The sequence below is a fragment of the Eriocheir sinensis genome, chromosome 18, assembly GCF_024679095.1.
Source record: "Eriocheir sinensis breed Jianghai 21 chromosome 18, ASM2467909v1, whole genome shotgun sequence".
Taxonomy (NCBI): domain Eukaryota; kingdom Metazoa; phylum Arthropoda; class Malacostraca; order Decapoda; family Varunidae; genus Eriocheir; species Eriocheir sinensis.
The window spans coordinates 367,501-390,271 of record NC_066526.1 but is presented as its reverse complement, the minus strand read 5'-3'; the positions used below and the strand labels follow the sequence as shown (position 1 = coordinate 390,271).

Sequence of the window (22,771 nt, the reverse complement as noted above, 5' to 3'; positions counted from 1 at the left end):
ATGCCACTCACAGCTGCTGGGCAATACAAACCTGAAGGAAGCGCAGCAGCAGACTCCCGGCGAACACCTCCACGTCGCTGACTTTGTCGCCTGCAACAGGAAGTCGTCACACTTTAGTGGAGGTGTGTCAGCAAATGGTGCACTGTATTGTTTCCACATATGTTGCTTCTTATATATTTCATCTTATAAGTAATTTCTAAGTAAGCATGCTCACTATTCACTACTGAGGCACACTGAAAGTACTTAGCTGAAGCACAGGATCCATCACGCACCTTTGTCCTTAAACAAGGGGTAGGCTTCAGGGAAAGGAAAAACCAAAGCAAATTACTTTCTACCAACACCATGAACACTTGAGGTACAGAGCAGATATATTCACTTCAAGGGGGGAAGGATGGCTTTCACTGATAGCAAGGGTCCTCTCTAAAGCTATAAAAGGAGTTGCTTGAGGTTTAGACAACTGTCAACAATTGTTGACTGTCATGAGTAATGTGAGCATGTGAATTAATGTGTGGAACTAAGTATCTGTGGATTACAATGATCTATTGAATGTACTTGGTAGCCTAACCAACACCCAGCACGAAACAGGGCCTCAACTTGTGAATCCAAATTCAGTCTGATGGCCTGAAAACACAAGCATGACTCACCTAATTTAAATTTATTAAATTTGTATTCATTTCACAAATGTTTTCTCATATTTACAATATTTAAAAGAAATTTCCTCACAGCAATATATCTATTTTCTCTTATGTCTCATAGTCAAGGCAGCCGAGAAACTGCTAGTTTGGTTTGCCTGCCCCGGCGCAGCTCTGTCCAGAAGCTGCCTCTAATACAGAGGAGCAAAGGAGACACAGTCTGATCACTTAAAAAGCAGAAATAATAATAATAGTAAAAATAATGATTGAAATATCCTTAAAAACCAGTTGAATGCTTTCGTATTTTCCCAACAGCAATGTCTAATCACTACCTTTAACCTGTCATTTTATTTTTTAACCTTTCAACTCAGGGTAGACAGTAAAATTTGATGTACGTGTACAGAGCTTACGTGGATCACTACTGGCAAAATATTTGTGTATTGTTATGTGTAAAAGCTGCTGTGCATGTGATTGTGTGACCCTAATAATGCTAATATGTCTACTAAGGGGTCATTATGACTCAGGAAATGAAGCCATCATATATATATTGTAACACACTGTACATCATACTAATGGCAATAAATCAGTCCATTAAAAACAAGGGTCCATCCCAGCCTTCCCATCCCGATCCCTCACCTGAGCCGCCATCCTTGCCCTCAAAGTACTTGGTCTTCTTGAGCGCCTTGAGGAGGAAGACGATCATGATGCAGCGGTGGAAGAGGTCCTCCGGCGTGCGGTGCTGGGAGTGGCACACCAGCTGGTACAGCCGCATGAAGTCAGCCGGGTCGTACACTTCCTTGTTGTCTGTTGTCTCCTGTACAAACACAATAGTTCATAAATATACACTGTTGACCCTGAGACATGGATCAAGAATAAATGTTTCTCCATCCTTGTGTCTGTCACAAGACTTGAGGCTTGCCTTGGGGTTCTCTTCCTCCTGCAGCTTCTCCTTCATGTCCAGGAAGTAGGAGAGGGGGTACTGCGTCAGGAGGCGGAAGGCAAGGAAGCAGTTGATGGACATGCCAGAGCCAAACAGCAGGTCCAGGATGGAGCACTCAATGGTGTGGAAGTAGGAGCTCTGCCGGCACTCCACCGAACAAAACAGCACCGCAGAACACTTCTTGCACGGGATTGGTGCCTTGGTCCTGCGGGCACAAGGACATGGTTAAGATTTACAGCTGGAGGGAAAGTAGCCATGGACTAAAGCACCAACACCTAAACCAGCAGTGTCACCTGGGATGTGGTCAAGATTTACAGCTGGAGGGAAAGTAACTGGACAAAAGCACTAATATTTAAACCAGCAGTGTCACCTGGGCACCTTGACACTTCAGTATAGCAAGATGGGAAATACCTCTTGAGGTTTGTTTTGGAGGATTCTTGTTTGCTCTGTTTGGCCCTTGCCCCTTGATGGACTACAGGTTGTTGTAAAGCTTTGAGTCATTTCTCTTTATAACTAGTGAAAAACCAAGAGGGTGAGGTTTCCCTGAATATGTTCTCATGGGAATCCTGTAGGTGGAATACTTTGCCCAACCCCTTGACTGCAGATTTCCTACAAGAAGACCTCACCAAGCTACAGGAATGGAACAAAAAGTGGCTGCTATAATTCAATGAAGAAAAATGTAAAGTCCTACACCTTGGGAGGGGATATCCAGCATACCAATACCACATGGGAAACACTCCACTATCCACCGCAGAGGCAGAGAAAGACCTGGGAGTATAATGTTACCAGGTTTCCAGTGAAGGCGAAATCCATGCCAATCGCAGCGGACGGGTTATGAAAACTGAAGGGTTGGGTATCCTGATACAAACATTCGCCACTATCTGCATGATCCAGAGTCAGCACGCCAGGCACTCACGTCTTGAAACACTTCTGGCAGTGGTTCCCGTACTCCTCCCTGTTGAGCACCGCAGCGAAGGGCTTCTCAGTGACCAGCACGTCTCCGGGCTCGATGTCCTCAGCCGCCACGGCATAGCGGCCCATGTTGTTGTCGTAGTGGATGTCAATCTTCTTGGTGGCCGAGAGGAAGCGTTCGTTTCTGCCGCCGGTCACGTCGGGGATGACAGGAGGGTGTTCAGCGTAGTACTCCGGGATGTCTGGCGTGAAAAGGTCTATTTTATTTATCTATTTTTTTTACAGCAAAGGAAGCAGCTCAAGGGCAAAAACAAATCTTGCTGGGAGTGAGTCAAGAATGGCACCTTCATCATTATCATCATCATCATCATTACCTCAGCTTCACCTGTCGCATCAAATAAGATCAATGTTTGGGATTAAGAAGAGGAAGAGTGATTCATTATGGCAGTAGTTCCTAATAGACCAATGTTGCCAGTTAGAACAGTACAATAGGTAGAGAATTGTCCCAACAGAACTGAGCTGTCATGTTAGTTGTTAGCTCTACCTTGGCAACATTCATGGTGTTTAAAATCTCTGTTAACCCTTAACTGCAGATTTCCTACAAGAAGACCTCATCAGGCTACAGGAATGGAACAAAAAGTGGCTGCTACAATTCAGTGAAGAAAAATTTAAAGTCCTGCACCTTTGGAGGGGATATCCAGCATACCAACACCACATGGGAAACACTCCACTATCCACCACAGAGGCAGAAAAAGACTTGGGAGTATAATGTTACCAGGCTACCAGTGAAGGCAAAATCTGTGCCAATCACAGCGGACAGGTTAAATCTTTGCTTTAACTCCAAACCTCACACAGTCATCCTTTTACAATTATCTTTTCAGTAACCTTACTTGCATGTCATGTTAATTAATAAGTATCATGGCAACCCTTTACTCCTAGCACCTACAAACATGGAGAAAAAAAAGGTTGGGGTTGGAGAGAAGCACTTGGTAGGCTGCATGTCAGGTTCAATAAATTTAGCTAAAAAAACAGATATGAAATTTCTATCATACATTTTATCATCAGTTTTATCCTTATCATCAATTTTTATCATTATTTTTATTGCGTGGCAGCTTGACCTGAGTTTTGGCATAAGAACATCATTTCTCTGACCCAAAATCATTTCTGTTCTTTGCAGTGACTACTAGTATGGTTGGTATTTAAGACACTTTCGATTCTTACATCAACTATTTCTAAAGGTCAAAGAAGGGATCAGTTGGGTTCTAATGAGTGTTTTCTTAGATTCCCTGTATAGAAAAAAGGTCAAACTACCACCAGGGTCATAAAACTACTACTGGAAATGCCCAAAACTCCTACAAAACCTTGGCAAATATGTGACCTCAGGCGACAAAATGTTTTAAAATACTACTCTATGACTTTCTGATGCCTTCCCCTCACACATAATGACTAATCTTTCTCCCCTTGTGCCAGGCTGACCTACCCCAGTTCTTGACGACCTTCCCTGTCTCGTACATCTTGAGCCACTTCTGTATCTCTGTCTGGTGCTCGATCCTCTTCTCCCGCTCCATCTTGGCCCAGTCCAACCACTTGAGGGCTTGGCGGAAGGCGTCGCGAGCGTCGATATGCTGCTTCATGTGGGAGAGCAGCCGCGCCTTCCTCTTGAACAGCTTGTACTTGAGTTCCTGTGCGATACAAGCAGGTGAGTGGTGCAGATAAAAGGATTTACAGCAAGACACCATCTATAGGTGTCTGCCATTGCTCAGGGTTTATGGGATGTGTATTTTATCCGTTTACATGTTGAGTGAACTAATATTAGAGTTGTATTCTTAAACGTATCAGTCTCTCAGTTCGCCTCTCATAGAAGTTCCTGAGGTTTTCATGGGCTGTTTTGTGATCCTAGTGATAGTTGTACATGACTTTTATACCATGAATGGGAAAATTACCCATGAAAACCTGGTTACTCTTCTCTTTGGCCTTTGGAAACAGGAGTAAGGGAAGCCCAACATGTTTAAAAATATTGCCCTTACTCTTCATGCATTAAATTGGTCCAGAAGCTGTGCCCTGCCCTGCCCTTACTCTCCCTCTAAGCCTAAGGTAACATTGACTCCTAACTCCAGCCTCCTTTCATCCAACCAATCAGCTCCCTTAGTTATAGAAGAGGGGCAAGGCTTCTGGGTCAGTTTAATGGACGGTGACAATGGTATTTAGTTGATATTCTGAATTTCCTTTTGTATGTGTGTGAACTGGATCCGAAAGTTGAGAGGAGGAGAGAGGAGAGAAAGAATGGAGGAAAGAGTGGTGGAATATCAGAAAGTTGTGTAGAGGGAGGAGAGGAAAGACGAAGGGAGGTGAGAGAAAGAAGGGAGGAAAGAGTGGAGGAATATCAGAAAGTTGTGTAGAGGGAGGAGAGGAAAGATGAAGGGAGGTGAGAGAAAGAAGGGAGGAAAGAGTGGAGGAATATCAGAAAGTTGTGTAGAGGGAGGAGAGGAAAGACAAAGGGAGATGAGAGAAAGAATGGAGGAAAGAGCGGAGGAATATTAGAAAGTTGTGTAGAGGGAGGAGAGGAAAGACGAAGGGAGGTGAGAGAAAGAAGGGAGGAAAGAGTGGAGGAATATCAGAAAATTGTGTAGAGGGAGGAGAGGAAAGATGAAGGGAGGTGAGAGAAAGAAGGGAGGAAAGACTGGAGGAATATCAGAAAGTTGTGTAGAGGGAGGAGAGGAAAGACAAAGGGAGATGAGAGAAAGAAGGGAGGAAAGAGTGGAGGAATATCAGAAAGTTGTGTAGAGGGAGGAGAGGAAAGATGAAGGGAGGTGAGAGAAAGAATGGAGGAAAGAGTGGAGGAATATCAGGAAGCTGTGGATACAAGTACTGGTTCTCATACTTAAGAACCGAGCTTGAAATTAAAATGAAACTACAAACTCCAATATTGTTTTTCTTATACCACATATTCTCATAACCTTTGCACTTACTCTGTTCATCTTAACTGCTCTCTTTCCACCTTTCTTGTTGTGTTCTCATCTTGCTGTCCTTAACTTTACTGTGTCTTGTATGTGCATTGTTGTGTCCACTTTGCTTGTTCTCATTCCACTCACTTTTTCCCTTTCTTGTTGTGTCTTTACCTTATGTCTTGTTGTGTCCATCTTCTGTGCTCGTTTCCCGCCTTTCCAATTATTATTATTATTATTATTATTATTATTATTATTTTTTTACATCAGAGGACATGGCTCAATGGCAACAAAAAGAGTACAAAAAAAAAAAAAAAAAAAAGCCCGTTACTCGCCGCTCCTTACTCTGTCCATCCTACCTGTTCCTTTCACCTGTATGTCAATTGTCGTGTCCATTTCCATCTGCCTTCACTCGCTCAATCTGGCCTCCTCCTGCTGTGGGCTCACCTTGGGATTCCACCTTTCCACTTACTCTGTCCATCTAACCGCTTACCGTTCCATCTGTATGTGAATTGTTGCTTCCATCTCTGTCTTTCACTCACTCCTCCTCAGTCTGTCTTTCTCTCCCTCCTCCTCCTCCTCCTGCTGTGGCTCACCTTGGGGTAGTGGTGCTCCAGGGCCTCGTCGATGTCCTTGACGCAGTAGTGGTACTCCCGGAGGTGGTAGAGTGCAGCGGAGCGGTTGGCCAGACAGATGGCGTACATGGTCATCTTCTTGGGGTCAGCGCTTTCCTCTGTGTGGGTGTGGAAGTGGCAGGGAGGTCAGGGACTATGGCCAAGGGCTTGTCTCTACCACAGTTTGTTATTCTGCGTGTTCCTCATGAGTGGTAGGAATATAACCTCTAGGTATTGTTATTTAGGAAGACTTAGTGCCTGCATTGCAATACTTGGCAGAGAGTCAAGAGGTGAGGGGCTATGGCTTGTTTCTACCACACTGTTATTCTGGGTTGTCTTTTATGATTGGAACGTAACCTCTACATATTGTTATTTAGGAAGACTTAGTGCCCACATTGCAATACTTCGCAGAAAGTCAACGACTACCAGTGTAAGTTAAGGTTTGTTGTGTCATTAAACATTACATGTGTTTATTAAAAACTAAAAAATAAATAATTGCTTGATGTTAGAATGTAAACACTTGACATAATTAGCAGAGAGTCACAATATGCAGTAAAGTAAATGGGTTCACATAAAAGAGGAATAAATGAGACCCAGGAAAAAATAAATTATCTCACAAGACAAAATATAATAAAGTAACAAACTGTGAAGAAAACTTAACAAAGAGGTAGACAAATAACAGATGAAATATACAAAAAACAACAGCATAACCTGATCCACACACTCAAAAACAACTAACACTCCTGACGAGACACAGGCACACGGGTTAGTGGGGTGAACCCAGACTGAATTAACTTGGGGTGAAGTACACTAGAGGTGCGACAGGTAGCCAGGCACAGTTCCTTCCTGCTGTTGCTGCTGCCTACAGCTGTCACAGATGGTTAAACTAACATGGTGTTTGTTTGAGGCAGGCCTTAGATACGGTGTCTGCTGGATATGAGAGGTCACTGGGTCATATAATTGTGACCACTATAAAAGAATTAAAAAAAGGTATTGAAGTTGTTTATCTTCCATTCTTCATAGCCAGCTGATAAGAGTGACTATAGTTAAGTATGAGTTTTTTTGTCTTGTGCATGATATCTCCCCGGGCAAACGGTCCTGTCATATGCGGGAAGATAAGTTTATAGAAAAAGGTTCTGGGCGTCACATCTCCACCATATGCAAGAAGAGTTGCCCAATCAATCAATCAATCGACAGGGACATATGCCGAGAGGCGCATCACCACCCACCTCACAGCCCCAGACTCAAGGGTTCCTCCAAGCAGGTCTCCATGCAGACCCCTTTCTCTTCCTTAGTACCTCATGGCAGGATCTATTGACTTGCTCAATATACGAACTCTGTGGGTGTCCCCTTGGCCTCCTCCACTCGGGGCTGTCTATTACAGAAACAACCCGAAGAGCGGGGTCGACTTCTGGGTAGTGTGCTGCATGCCAGAGTTAACAGTCATGGACTATGCAGGTGATAGGCCTCAAAGCAGTCTCACAAAGTCATCAGTGGTTTGACATAAAGTCATTCAAGCAATATTCCATGATTCTGTGAAGGCCCTTATTATTCAAGGCATCAGTCCACTTCTTCAAGTCACTATTCAGTGTCCATGTCTCACAGTCATAGAGTAAGACAGGGAGCACAAGCGACTTGAAGATCCGTAACTCTGTCCTTTTGCACAGGTATTGGCATGGCCATATGCTCGTGTTGAGCAAGTCCATCACATTCACCTTCAGCCTTCTGAGTTCATTCAGTGAGGCAGTCAGTGATCCTCCAAGAGGCTTAGGATGTTCCAGGAGCCCACACACAGACCCCACCGAAGGTTAATCCCAGGTCTGATGATGCAGGTGGACATGGGGCTGGGGGGCACTCCCCTTAGAGGAAACAAAAATTCCTCCATTAAGTTTTTGGGGTGGGGAATGATGGGAGCTGTGCAGGAAAGGTGTGTGTGTGTGTGTGTGTGTGTGTGTGTGTGTGTGTGTGTGTGTGTGTGTGTGTGTGTGTGTGTTAATAACTAGTAGGTTTATTGATTAACAGGACAGATAAGAATGTAGTGTAGAAGTGGAATCATTTTGAGCATGGAGTTAAGGTTTGTCATGTGTGGAGGAGGGTGTTGATAGATGGCCATAAGTAAGGAAATCATTGGTAGCGAGGCAAGCCGATAAAGATGTATTGTGTAGGCTTGTGAGAGTAAGTGCCTGAGTGGAGGCTTGACACTATGTAGGTGCATGGGGTGTGTAGGAAGGCACAGAGGGTGGGTGGGTGGAGGCAGGGCAGGGCAGGCAGGTGCTGGGGATCGACAGGAGCAGGAGCTGGGACGCCACTCAACTGATTAACTTCCAATATTTACCCGAGGGAACCGGAGCCTTAACCACCGCCTGGCTGTATAACTTTAGCGCCTCCAGGTTATTCTTGCGCCCAAAACACTTATTTCCCGCCTCCTTCTTTTCAAGCGCCTCCTTTTCCGACTTGCCCTTGAAGAACGGCTTAATATCGATATCATGGACGGCCGGGAGGGTGAAGCAAAACCTAATCCTGTCCTCGTTGGTTTTGAGTTTGGAGAATTCATTGAACTGGTCGTTGGTGAGGGCCTTGCGCACGGTCTTGTGGTAGTCCTTGAAGAAGCCGGGGCGCTCCTTGTCCTCTATCATCTTCCTCGATCTGCGGAGGGAGAGGAAAAGAGACGTGAGATGTGAGGAAGAAATGAATAAGAAGGTTTAGTTGTCTTATGTTGGCCTAGGTTAAGAACATTGGTGTGTGTAAGATGATGATAATGATGAAGATATTGATGCATGATTTGGTGTGTGGGTGGGCAGGTGTGGGTGTCTATTATTTTCACTATCTACTTAGGTCTAATATTTACGAAGATGGTCACACAAGTAGAGGGTAGAAATTATGTTAAGCTTTTATTTCTTTTATTCATACTTTTTTATTATATTTTTCCTTTTATTTCTCTGTCCCTGTTTCCTCTTTCTTTCCCTTCCTCGCCCTTCTCCTCAATGCTTTCTCCTCCTCCTAATTCCCACTTTCTCCTCGTTTTCTCTTTACCTTCTACGATAGTCTTTTTCTTTTTCCTTTTCCTCCTTTTTTCCTCCTTCACACTTTGATTTATTTTTTGTGCACCTCGTTTTCTTTTTTTCTTTCTTCAAGTTACAAAGTCTTTAGGAGGGAAAAAAGGTGTCAGGTTGTCTTTTTCAGAGTATATTTAGCGTGGTCCACCGCCCCACTACACTCTCTCTCTCTCTCTCTCTCTCTCTCTCTCTCTCTGTTCGTCTCCCTTCTCTCCTTCTCCTCCTCTTCTTTTTCTCTTCTTTCTCCTTTTCCTCCTCCTTCCTTTTCTTCGTTTCTCCTCTTTTCCTCCTCCACCTCCTCCATTTCTTTTTTTCTTATTTTCTTTCTACTTCCTTTTCTCAATTTCTCCTCTTTATCTCCGTTTTTCTCCTCCTCCTCTTCCTCCTCCGCGCACAGGTAAAGGGATATATATAATGGGTCTTTGTGTTGTTGATTGGCATACCTGTTGATTTTATTTTTCACTTATTTTCCTTTTCCTCCTCCTCCTTTTCTTTCTCCTCTTTTCCTTCTTCTCTACCTCTTCCTCCTCCCCCTTTTTTCTTATTTTCTCCGTTCTTTTCCTTCTCTTTCTTCTCTTCCTTTTCATTTGTCTTTACTCCTCCTGTTTCTTCCTTCTCTTCCTCATCCCTTTTTTCTCTATCTCTTCCTCCTCCTTCTTTTTCTTATTTTCCCTTCGTTTTCCATTCTCTTCTTTCTTTTTCATATTTATTCCATTCTCTTCCTCTTCCTCGTTTCTCTTAGTTTTCTCATTTTCTCTTCTTTTCTTCTCGTTTCTCCACCTACTCCTTCCTCTTTTCCTTCTCTTATTCCTCTTCTTCCTTCTCCCTTTTCTTCATTTATCTTCTTTATCTTTGTTTCTGTCCTCATCTTTTCCTCCTCCTCCTCCTCCTCCTCCTCCTCCTCCTTTTATGTTCCATCCTTTCATAGTTTTGTTTTTTTCTCTTGTTAAGTTTTTTTTCCATTGCCTCTTCCCTCCTCCCCTCCCCTCTCCTCCCTTTCCCTCTCCCTTTCCTCCCCTTCCCTCTCCCTTTCCTCCCCTTCCCTCTCCCTTTCCACCCCTTCCTTCCCTCCCTTCCTTCTATCTCTCCCCTTCCCTTCCCTCTTCTCCCTTTCCTTCCCTCCCTTCCCTTCTCTCCCCTTCCCTTCCCTCCCCCCCTTCCTTTCTCTCCCTCCCTTTCCTCCCTCCCCATCCGTCTCCTTCACTCTTTCATTTACCTTTTTGTTTCCTCCCTTTTTACCTCTCTCCTCCTTACCTCAATTTACCTCAATTCTCTTTTTTTCCCTTCTTCTCTTCCCATAATTTCCTCCCCTTTCTTTGTCTCTTTCTCTTCCTTCTCTGTTTTTATTTCCTCTTCTTTTTCTTCTTTCCTTTCTCCTTCTTCTCCTTTGCTTTCTTATCTCTTCTCTTTTCTTCCTCTATTATCCTTTTCTTTCTTCTTTTAAACACTTTCGTTCTCTATTTTCTTCTTTTCTTTACCTTTCTCGCCCTCTTCTTCCTTACTTTCTTCTTCCCTCTTTGTCCATCCCTTCCTCTTCCATTTCTACATTTCCTTAAATTTTTTTCTTCTTCTTCTTCCTCTCCTTTATCTTATCCCTTTATTCTCATTTCTCCCTCCTTCACACTTACGTTATCTCTCTCCTTCCTTCCTCCCTTCTTTCCTTCATTCTTTCCTTCCTTCCTTCCTTTCTTTCTTTCTTTCTTTCTTTTTTCTTTCTTTCTTCCTTCCTTCCCTCTTTCCTTCCTTCCTTCCTTCCTTCCTTTCTCCTTTCCCTCCCTCCTTCCTTCCTTCCTTCCTTCCTTCCTTCCTTCCCTTCTTCCTCAACCACTTCCGTGTCATAATTGTACCTTACTCTCCTCCCCTCCTCCTCCTCCTCCTCCTCCTCCTCCTCCTCCTCCTCCTCCTCCTTCCCATTCATTCTCTCCCTCCCTCCCCAACGTTTACCTTCTTCTCCTTCCTCTCATTTTCCTCCTCCACTTTTGTTTATTTCCTTTCTTCTCTCTATCCTCTTTCCTCCCACCCTTTCCAGTTTCTCTCCCTTCCTCTTCCTCTCCTTTTCTTCCTTCTTTCATCTGTTCCCACCTCCTTACACGCTCTCTTTTCTCTCCTCCCCTTCTCTCCATTTCCCATCCCTTCCCTCCCCGTCTTCTCCATCTTCTCATCTCTTTCCTTTCCTCTTTTCTTTTCTTCATTTCTCCCACTGCTTTTCTTTCCTCTCCCCTGCTCTTTTCCTCTCCTCTCCCCTACTTTTTTCCTTTCCTCTCCTCTTCCAGTCCTTTCCTTTTCTCTCCCCTACTCTTTACATTTCCTCTCCCCTACTCTTTTCCTTTCCTCTCCTCTTCCAGTCCTTTTCTTTTCTCTCCCCTACTCTTTTCCTTTCCTCTCCCCTACTCTCTTCCTTTCCTCTCCTCTACTCTCTTCCTTTCCTCTCCTCTTCCACTCCTTTTCCTTTCTCTCCCCTACTCTTTTCCTTTCCTCTCCCCTCCCCTACTTTTTTCCTTTCCTCTCCTTTCACTCCTTTTCTTTCCTCTCCCCTACTCTTTTCCTTTCCTCCCCTCTTCCACTCCTTTCCTTTCCTCTCCCTTATTCTTTACATTTCCTCTCCCCTACTCTTCCTTTCCTCCCTTCTTCCACTCCTTTCCTTTCCTCTCCCTTATTCTTTACATTTCCTCTCCCCTACTCTTCCTTTCCTCCCTTCTTCCACTCCTTTCCTTTCCTCTCCCCTACTCTTCACCTTTCCTCCTCCTCCTCCTCTCTTTACCTTTCCTCCTCCTACCCCCTTCTTCCTCCCACCCACCCTTAGCATTAGGACCCAACACACAGCCTCTTGCGCGATGCTGTACAAAGGCCGAACATAAATTTTAGACTCGCTGAAATTTACCCCACGAGTCTTGCCTCTTTCGTCCCCTTCCCTCCTTTCTTCTACTTTTCCTCCTTCTCCTCTTTCTTCTGTTCTTCCTTCCTTCTTTCCTCCTTTCCTTTCTCTTCCATTTCCTCCCTTCTTTCCGCTTTCCCACTCTTGCATCTTTTTCTTTCCTTGTTTATTTTTTTCTTTCTCTTCCATTTTTTTCACCTCTGTCCCATTTTCTTCCTTTCTTCTTCTGTTCCTTCCCTTTCTTCTCCTTCCTCCCTTCTTCCATCTCTCATAATCTTTCTTTATTTTTCTTCCTCTCTTCCTTCCTACTCATTCTTTTGCATCCTTCATTTTCCTTCTCTCCTCTCCTTCTCCTCCTCCTCCTCCTCCTCCCCCCCGACCCTTCTCTATACAAGTCTTGGTCTGTGATTTTCTTCCTATTTTAGAACGCCATCCGATTTTTTACTCTCTCTCTCTCTCTCTCTCTCTCTCTCTCTCTCTCTCTCTCTCTCTCTCTCTCTCTCTCTCTCAATAGTTTTGTATCAGATTACTTTTGATTTATTATTATTATTATTATTAATAGTAGTAGTAGTAGTAGTAGTAGTAGTTGTTGTAGGAGTAGAAGTAGAACTAACAACTACTACTGCCACTACTACTACTACTGCTGCCACTACTACTACTACTATTACTACTACTACTTCAAACACCACCACCACCACTACCACCACCATCACCACCACCATTAATACCACCACTGCTACAGCATTTACTCTTCACAATACATCACCAAAAATAGCGAACAATACAAAAAAGGAAATTAAATCGAGTAGAAGACGGAAGACGAGGAGGAGGAGGAGGAGAGAGACCCCTAAAATAGCGTCTGACATCACCTTCGTCACCGCCTTAGGACCCCTCGATGACGTCACGAGAGAGAGAGAGAGAGAGAGAGAGAGAGAGAGAGAGAGAGAGAGAGATAGGGGGGGTGAATGAATGACGTGGGAGAGGAAAATATTTGACTGGCAAAAAATGTACGTGAGAGAGAGAGAGAGAGAGAGAGAGAGAGAGAGAGAGAGAGAGAGAGAGAGAGTAATATGACAGACGAGCGAAATAAAACACTTTGAACAAACAACTCCCACACATCACTCGCTCCCTCTCCTCCTGACACACACACACACACACACACACACAAACACACACACATAATAAAGGAGATTACTGGGGGTACCCGAGACCTTAACCTTATGTGGGCATGGAAGAGGAGGGAAGGAGGGGGAGGAGGAGGAGGAAGAGGAGGAGGAAGGAGAGGGAGGGAAGAGAAGGAAGGGATCATGTCTGGAGAAGGTTCAGAACTTAAGATCAATGCCTTCTACTACTACTACTACTACTACTACTACTACTATTACTACCATCAGAGGAAAGGAGAGAAGAGAGGAGAGGGAAGGACAGGGATATGGAGTAGAGGGAAGCAATGAGAAAGGAGAAGAGGGAAGGGAAGGAGAAGAGAGAAGAGGGAAGGAGAGAGTATGAGAGGAGAGGAGAGGGAAGGAGAGAAAAGAGGAGAGAAATGGAGAAAAGAGAGGAGAAAGATGGAGAGATAGAGGGAAGGGAGGAGAGGAATGGAGAGAGAAGAGAGGAAGAGAAAGGAGAGAGAAGAGGACAAATTGTGGTAGAAAGTCTGACGCGGTTGCTAAGGAGAGAGAGAGAGAGAGAGAGAGAGAGAGAGAGAGAGAGAGAGAGAGAGAGAGAGAGAGACGGACACAAATACAGACAGAAAGGACTGGTGGATATGAAGAAAATGAGGAAAAATAGGTGTTCAGTGAGAGAGAGAGAGAGAGAGAGAGAGAGAGAGAGAGAGAGAGTCGTCAATGGGAAAGTGAGGGCAGGAGGCTGGAGTAGGACTGAGGGAGGGAGAGGAGGAGGAGGAGGAGGAGGAGGAGGAGAAGGGAGGAAGGGAGAGAGAGAGAGAGGAGAGAGTAATGAGGAAACGTCCATTGTAACCAGTGGGCACACACACACACACACACACACACACTACTTCAGAACTCCAGTGATTGCTTGTGACTTGTGAGGGTTTGCCAGAGTACGTGATATTTTCTCTTATTCTCATTCTCGCCCTTTTATTCCAGTACATTTTCATCCTTTTCCATCCCTATTCTCTTCTTTATTAACCTGTTTTCTATTTTTCTTATTTTTCCCTCCTATTCTTGTCCGTAATAATTTGCCAGAGTACGCGATATTTTCTCTTGTTCTCATTCTCGCCCTTTTATTGCAGTACATTTTCTTCCTTTTCCATCCCTATTCTCTTCTTTATTAACCTGTTTTCTATTTTTCTTATTTTTCCCTCCTATTCTTGTCCGTAATAATTTGCCAGAGTACGTGATATTTTCTCTCATTCTCGGCCTTTTATTCCAGTACATTTTCATCCTTTTCCATCCCTATTCTCTTCTTTATTAACCTGTTTTCTATTTTTCCCTCCGTAATAATTTGCCAAAGTACGTGATATTTTCTCTGATTCTCATTCTCGCCCTTTTATTCCAGTACATTTTCTTCCTTTTCTATCCCTATTCTCTTCTTTATTAACCTGTTTTCTATTTTTCCCTCCGTAATAATTTGCCAGAGTACGTGATATTTTCTCTCATTCTTGCCTTCCTATTCCAGTACATTTTCATCCTTTTCCATCCCTATTCTCTTCTTTATTAACCTCTTTTCTATTTTTCCCTTCTATTCTTGTCCGTAATAATTTCCTTCACTTTTATGTTGTATTTTTTGCTTTTACGAAGTTATTCACTGACTGGGTATGCTATTTTTTTTTTTTACTATTTTATTTATTTATTTATTTTATTCACCAACATTCTGAGGCCTTATTTTTTTTCATTCACAAATTCCGCGGCGTTATTCTTTTTTTTTTTCATTCCCGTCGTTGACACGTTTCTTTTTCTTATTCCTTTTCTTATTCCTTTTTTCGTATTCTCTTTTCCTCACTGTCTTTCTAATTCTCTTCAGATTCTCTTTTTCTCACTTTTCCTTGTTCCTTTTCTTATTCTCTTTTCCTCACTGTCTTTCTAATTCTCTTCAGATTCTCTTTTTCGCACTTTTCCTTATTTTTTTCGTATTATCTTTTCCTCACTGTCTTTCGCACTCTTTCAGATTCTCTTTTTCGCTCTTTTCCTTCTTCTCTTTTTCGTATTTTCTTTTTCGTATCTTTAAGTGTCGCTCTTTCATAATCTTATTTCCCTGCTGTTTTTATTTTATTTTTTTTATTTATCAAGTAGGGCGATATATATTTTTGTATTTTTGCCTATGTGCTCTCTCTCTCTCTCTCTCTCTCTCTCTCTCTCTCTCTCTTTATATCCCCAGTACTCTCTTTATCAGCGTTGCCATATTTCACCGCCTGTCATATCTCACTGAGGCTACCATGAATGGCCTCCCCACTCTCTCTCTCTCTCTCTCTCTCTCTCTCTCTCTCTCTCTCTCTCTCTCCGTTGCTTGTCGTCTTTTATTTCTCCGTTTATTTCTTCGTATGTTTCTCGTTCAAAATCATCGTCATTGTTGTCAGCATTTTCCTATTCCTCCCTCTGTATCATCATTACTCTCTCTCTCTCTCTCTCTCTCTCTCTCTCTCTCTCTCTCTCTCTCTCACCAGGGAATGAATGAGGGAGGAAGTAGGTGAAAGGACGCGGCGGTCGCTATAATATGGGATAACAACTCCCTCCCTCCCTCCCTCACACGCAGACCCAACACCACCCCTGCTACTACTATTACTACTACTACTGCTGCTGCTGCTGCTGCTGCTTATACTACCACTGTTATTGCTTCTGCTTCTGCTTCTGGTTTTACGATTGCTGGTGAGGAAAGAGAAATAAAGAAGAGAAGAGAGGGAAGGAAAGAGAAGAGGGAAAGACATAAGAGAGGAGAGGGGAAGACAAAAGCGGAGAGGAAAGGATAGAGAAGATAGGGAAGATAAGAAAAAGGGAAGGAAAGAAGAAGGGAAGAGAGAGAAGAGGGAAAGACATAAGAGAGGAGAGGGAAGACAAAAGAGGAGAGGGAAGGATAGAGAAGAGAAGGAAGATAAGAAAAAGAGGGAAGGAAAGAAGAAGGGAAGAGAAAGAAGAGGGAAAGACATAAGAGAGAAGAGGGGAAGACAAAAGCGGAGAGGGAAGGATAGAGAAGAGAAGGAAGATAAGAAAAAGAGGGAAGGAAAGAAGAAGGGAAGAGAGAGAAGAGGACAAATCGTGGTACTACTACTACTACTACTACTACTACTACTACTACTACTACAATAATAATAATAATAAAAATAATAATGATAATAGGAAAGGAAAGACTTGGCATACTTAACATTGCAGTAGAAATATTTCCTCTATCTTGACAATGTTAATTACACTATGCAAAGAAGGAGAGAGAGAGAGAGAGAGAGAGAGAGAGAGAGAGAGAGAGAGAGAGAGAGAGAGAGAGAGAGAGAGAGAGAGAGAGAGAGAGAGAGAGAGAGAGAGAGAGAGAGACAGGAACGGGAGATCAATACCAGCCAGGCCAACACACACACGGCGGCAGGATGATCACCGAAATACCCTTCACTCCCTTACATAATGGGACGGCCGATCACCCAATGGCCCAGACAGTAAGGGTGGACGGGGGGAGGAGGGGTTAGGGGGTGGGGGACAGGGGGGAGGGGATTAGATATGGGGGAATGAAGGGAGGGTTGTCATTGGTGGGGAGGGGGGCTGCAAAGAGAAAGGGTGGGAGAAGAAGGGGAAGGAGCGGGGAGGAAGGGACAGCTGTTAGTTTGAAAAAAGATATGATGGGGATTTATATGGAGGAAGCGGAGGGGAGGGAGGAAGGGGAGGGAGGGGAAAGATTGGGGATTTGTGGACGAACTGGAGGGAACTAGAGAGGGGAATGAGGGGAAGTTAGTCATTGGAGGGGGAAGCTGCAAGGGAGAGAGGGAGTGGGAGGGAAAGAAGGGGGGAACCAGGTAGGAATGGGGGGGTTATTAATGTAGAGGGAAGCTGCAAGAGAGAAAGGGAGGGGGAAGATGAAGGGAGGAAGGAAGGCAGAGAGGGAGGTAGGAGGAGGGGGGGAGGAAAGGATGGGGAGAGAGAGCTGTGTTTACTTTGAAAGAGGAATGTGATGGGGATTTTATATTGAAGGGGAAGGGGAAGGGAAGGAAAAGGGGAGGAAGAGAGTGGAAGGAGGGAAAAGAAAGGGAAAGGGAGGAGGAGTGGGAGGGAAAAGGAGAGGAAGAGAGTGGAGGGAGGAAAAAGGAAGGGAGGGAGGGAAGGGTGGGGAGGGAAAAGGAGAGGAAGAGAGTGGAGGGAGGAAAAAGGGAGGGAGGGAGGGAAGGGGTGGGAGGGAAAAGGAGAGGAAGAGAGTGGAGGGAGGAAAAAGGGAGGGGAGGGGAAGGGGTGGGAGGGAAAAGGTGAGGAAGAGAGTGGAGGGAGGAAAAGGGAGGAGGGGAGGGAAGGGGTGGGAGGGAAAAGGAGAGGAAGAGAGTGGAGGAGGAAAAAGGAGGGAGGGAGGGAAGGGGTGGGAGGAAAAGGAGAGGAAGAGAGTGGAGGGAGGAAAAAGGAAGGGGAGGGAGGGAAGGGGTGGGAGGAAAAGGAGAGGAAGAGTGGAGGGAGGAAAAAGGGAGGGAGGGAGGAAGGGGTGGGAGGGAAAAGGAGAGAAGAGAGTGGAGGGAGGAAAAGGAGGGGAGGGAGGAAGAAATGGGAGGGAAAAGGAGAGGAAGAGAGTGGAGGGGGGAAAAGGGAGGTAGTTGAGGGGAAGGTAAGGGGTGGGAGGGAAAAGGAGAGGAAGAGAGTGGAGGGAGGTAAGAGGGAGGGGGAGGGAAGGGTGGGAGGGAAAAGGAGAGGAAGAGAGTGGAGGAGGAAAAAGGGAGGGAGGGAGGGAAGGGTGGGAGGAAAAGGAGAGGAAGAGAGTGGAGGGAGGTAAGAGGGAGGGGAAGGGGTGGGAGGGAAAGGAGAGGAAGAGTGGAGGGAGGTAAGAGGGAGGGGAAGGGGTGGGAGGGAAAAGGAGAGGAAGAGAGTGGAGGGAGGTAAGAGGGAGGGGAAGGGGTGGGAGGGAAAAGGAAAGGAAGAGAGTGGAGGGAGGAAAAAGGGAGGGGAGGGGAGGGGAAGGGGTGGGAGGGAAAAGGAGAGGAAGAGAGTGGAGGGAGGTAAGAGGGAGGGGAAGGGGTGGGAGGGAAAAGGAGAGGAAGAGAGTGGAGGAGGAAAAGGGAGGGAGGAAAAAGGGAGGAAGGAGGGGAGGGAGGAAAAGGAGGAGGAGAGGAAAAGGGAGGAAAGAGGAAAAGGAGAGGGAGGAGAAGGGACGGGAGGGAAAGGAAAGGAAGGAAAAGGGAGGAAGAGGAGGAAAGGAGAGGAAAGGAGGGAAAGGAAAGGAATGAGAATAAGCGAACATAAAAATAAGGAAAAAATAAAGGAATGAGTGACTGATAAAAAATAAGACTGATTAAGTAAAAAGTAAATAAATAAATGATAATGAATAAATACAAATAAGAATGAGAATAAAAAAAATATTCAGAACCAATTAAGTTTTTCATTAATGCTCTCTCTCTCTCTCTCTCTCTCTCTCTCTCTCTCTCTCTCTCTCTCTCTCTCTCTACTTATCGCAATATATGATAACAGAAGAAGAGAGGGATTAACCTTTGACAATGGAAATATAGGAGGGAGGGAGGGAGGGAGGGAAGGAAGAATGGAGGTGGGGAAGGAAAGGGAGGAAAAAAAGGAAGGGAGGAAGAATGGAAGAGAGGGAGGGAGAAAAAGAATGGAGGGATGGAAAGGAAGGATGGAGGGAGGGAAGGGAAAAGGAAGGAAGAAAGGAAGAGAGGGAGGAGGAAGAATGGAAGACAGGGAGGGAGAAGGAAGGAAGGAAGAAAGGGAGAAGGAAGGAAGGAAGAAAGGGAGAAGGAAGGAAGGAAGAAAGGGAGGGAAGGAAGAAAGAAAGAAAGACGGTGATGAAGGAAGAGAAGGATAGGAAGCGAGGGAGGGAAGGGAGGAAGAAAGGAAGAGGGGGAGGAGGAGGAGGAGGAGGAGGAAGAGGAGGAGGAGGGAAATAAAGAGAGGAAAATTGAAAGGTTAGGAAAAAAAGAAAAACAAATGAAAGCTGACGGGAATCTTGAACGCGTGACCAGAGAGAGAGAGAGAGAGAGAGAGAGAGAGAGAGAGAGAGAGAGAGAGGAGACATTGACCTGTTTGTTATCTCTGGTCTTAACTCCTTTCCTCTTATTTTTCTTTTTTTCCTTCTTTTCTTTTTTTCTTTTCTCCCTTTCCTCCTCTCCTTTTTCTTCTTTTCTCCTCTTCTTCGTTTTTCGTTTCCTCCTTCATCTTGTTTTCCTTCTTTTCTCCTCCTCCTCCTCCTTTTTCTTTTCCTTCATATCTTCCTTCCTTTTCTCCTTTTCTCCTCCTCCTCCTCCATTTTCTTTTTATTTTCTCTATCTTATTTTTGTTCTTTCCTCCTCCTCCTCCTCCTCCTCCTCTTCTCTCTTCTTCCTCTTCCTATTCTTCCAAACATTTATCTTTCCTTGACATATTTTCCACATTCTTTCTATACGATTATTATTGTTGCTCCATCTTCTCTCTTTCTTTCTTTCAATTCTCATTCTCTCTCTTCCCTTCCCTTCTTTCCCTTTACGCTTCACTTCTCTCTCTCTCTCTCTCTCTCTCTCTCTCTCTCTCTCTCTCTCTCTCTCTCTCTCTCTCTCTCGACCTTTCCACCGTCTCCCTCCTAACCTTTCCTCCACTCTCCCTTTCTTCTCCCTCATAAAACAAGTCTTCCCACTCTTCCACCTCTCTCTCTCTCTCTCTCTCTCTCTCTCTCTCTCTCTCTCTCTCTCTCTCTCTCTCCACTTTTAACTGTTGCAATATTTCTCTCTCCCTCCCTCCTTTTTCCCTCCTTCCTCTCTCCCTCTTCCTCATCTTTTCTTCCTCTCTTTCCCTCCCCCTCTTTCCTTTCCTTCCTCCCTTTCCTTTCCTTTGTCTCTCCTCCCCTCCTCCCTCTCAATCTTATTTTCCCCTCTTCTTTTCCTTCATCTCTTTTCATTATTTTCCTTGTCATCTTTCCTTTCCTTCCCTTTTTTATCTCCCTCTCCTTCCTCTCCCTTAACTTTCCTCTCTCTCCTCCGTCCCTTAATCTCTCTATTTTCCTTTCTCTTTCTAACCTTACTTCCTCTCTCCTTTCCTTCCTCTTTACTTCCCTTCCTCTTTCCTTTCCCATCTCTCTCCTTTCCTTCCCCCTCCTTTCCTATCCATCTCCTTTCCTTTCTCTTTATTATTTTCTTCTCTCCTTTCTCTCCTTGCCTCCTTTCCTCCTTCTCCCTCGTGACCTCTCATCAAAGGGAGGAAACAGGAGGAACGAAGGAGGGAAACTTGCGAAACTTTTCCTGTAAACCCGCGAGCGAAACTTCTGGCCTCCGAGAATTTGCCTCCAGAGAAAAAATAAATAAATAAAAATGATGGGTAAAAATTAAATAGACAAAAATAATAAGGTGTATGTGCTTAGTGTGTGTGTGTGTGTGTGTGTGTGTGTGTGTGGTGAGAGAGAGAGAGAGAGAGAGAGAGAGAGAGAGAGAGAGAGATGAAAGGAATGAAGAAAGGAAGGAACGAATGAAGGAAGGAAGGAAAGAAGGAAGAAAGAATGAATGAACAGAGAGAGAGAGAGAGAGAGAGAGAGAGAGAGAGAGAGAGAGAGCGTGGGAAAGAGAGAAAGAGAAGCTGAGTATACGAGAGAGGAAGATGAAGAAACATGAAAGTGAGTAAGTGGAAGGGAGGGAAAGTGAGTGGTACAAAGTGAGGAGGAAGAGGAGGAGGAGGAAGAGGAGGAGGAAGAAGAGATACGAGAGTTGGGTGAGGCAATGAGTGATGACGAGAGAGAGAGAGAGAGAGAGAGAGAGAGAGAGAGAGAGAGAGAGAGAGGATAAAAAGAGTAAAATGAGAGGAGGGGGAATTGAAGAAAAGAGGGAAGGAGGGAAAGAAAAAAGGAGAGGGAGAGAGGGAGAAAATAAAGGGTGAAGGAGAGAGAGAAAAGAAAGAAGAGGAGGAAGAACGCAAGTAAAAAAAGGAGATGGAGGAAAAGAAATAGATAGGAGAGAGAGGGAGGGATCGAGAGGATGGGAGGAAAGTTTTACAGAAGGGAGAAAGGAAAGAACAGGGAGAGATAATGGAGAGAAGGGAGGGTGAGGAGGAGGAGGAGAGATAGAAAAAAAGAAAGGAGAAGAAGAGAAGAAAGGGGAAGGGAAGTAGGGAAGAGAGAGAGAGAGAGAGAGAGAGAGAGAGAGAGAGAGAGAGAGAGAGAGAGAAGGATGACGGACAGACACAACAGAACTCACTTGAGGAGGAAGTGGAGGAAAAGATAGCAACTTTGGGAGAAAACAAGCACAAAAACTGCTAGATCGGCGTCGCACGACCCTTCAACACCCCCCCCCCCCACCCCAACAATTTATATTATGCAACTAGGGGTAAAAAAAAAAGCTGACTTTGTTTATAATACCGTGTTGTAGGGTTCATCAGGGCTAACAAATGTTATTATACAATGTCATGTCTACCATGCACGGGTGAGCAACGAAAACAACTTGAAGAGAACAACAAGATGGACAATAAAGAAAATAAGAGAGAGAGAGAGAGAGAGAGCAAAGATAGAACAAGAAAAATAATGAAAAAAATGCAAGAAAATGATGAAATGTTAGAGACAAGGAAAGATGTGTCAAAAATATAAGGTTGATAAAAATACGTAAAGAAAATCAGAGAAAACAGAAAGTCAGGAATCTGGAACGAGACAATTTTCTGAAGACAACAAATTCCTTAAGTTCTCAATAGCGAAGCGAGGAATGGAAAAGAAATAAAAAAAATAGATAAAGGAATAAATAACAAAAAATAAAATAAAATAACAAAATAAAACAAATAAAATAGATTCCCCAAGTCTTCAATAACGATACGAAGAGGGAAGAAAAAGACAAATAAAATAGATTAAATAAGTGAAATAAAATAAATAAATAAAACAAATAAAATAAAATTAAAAAGATTAAAGAAGTAAAAAAAAACGCGATAAATTCCATAAGCTCTCAATAACGAGGCGGAGGAAAAAAAAAGTAGGAGACAAAAAAGGCGAAGCTGGAGTACGAAGAGAGAGAGAGAGAGAGAGAGAGAGAGCAACTATTGAACACTGCTACATCACCACCACCACCACCACTATCTCCCTGACAACAACAACAACAACAACAACAACATCACCACCACCGACACCCACCACCACCATCTCCATGACAACCACAATTTCCCCACCACCATCACTCACCCACACCACCCACTACTACTACTACTACTACAACTACCCCCACCATCACCTCTACCACAACTACCACCATCACCACCATCACTGAGTCACCACAATCCAGGGTGACGTCACCACTACATATGGAGGGGTCACCGGGGGTCACTGAGGAGGAGGAGGAGGAGGAGGAGGAGGGAGAGAGGGAGGAGAAGGGAAGGGAGTCGGTTAGGCTAGAATGACTGGCTGGTTCTCTCTCTCTCTCTCTCTCTCTCTCTCTCCTGACGAGTTTCACCCTCAGCATCGAGAGAGAGAGAGAGAGAGAGAGAGAGAGAGAGAGAGTTACCACCACCCAGTCTCATTTCTTCATTTCCCTTCCATTCATCTTTTTTTTCATACTTTCTTCCTTTCTTTCCTCCATTCCCTCATTCATTCTCTCCAGTTCCTCTTTCCCTCCTTCCTTCCTTCCTCCTCTATTCATCATTTCAATCTTCCATTTTCACTTTCCCTCCTCCATCTTCCCTTTTTTTCTTCTTTATCATATTTTCTTTGTTCTCCCGT

General features: G+C 44.3%; 1 protein-coding gene across 4 annotated transcripts in view; it reads right to left on the bottom strand.

Moving 5' to 3' along the window:
• LOC127000191 (SET and MYND domain-containing protein 4-like) overlaps positions 1–22,771 on the bottom strand; it is a 95,882-nt gene that overhangs the window by 7,588 nt on the left and 65,523 nt on the right. For 2 of the 4 annotated variants that reach the window (XM_050863594.1, XM_050863597.1), the window contains 8 exons: positions 8,358–8,689; positions 6,026–6,162; positions 3,965–4,166; positions 2,489–2,726; positions 1,552–1,777; positions 1,269–1,446; positions 273–296; positions 32–90 (listed from right to left, as the gene is read on the bottom strand). In XM_050863594.1, coding sequence (XP_050719551.1) covers positions 32–90; positions 273–296; positions 1,269–1,446; positions 1,552–1,777; positions 2,489–2,726; positions 3,965–4,166; positions 6,026–6,162; positions 8,358–8,689 — 1,396 coding nt within the window. The remainder of the gene's footprint in view (positions 1–31; positions 91–272; positions 297–1,268; positions 1,447–1,551; positions 1,778–2,488; positions 2,727–3,964; positions 4,167–6,025; positions 6,163–8,357; positions 8,690–22,771) is intronic. The other 2 variants (XM_050863595.1, XM_050863596.1) reach the window with 2 other exon arrangements.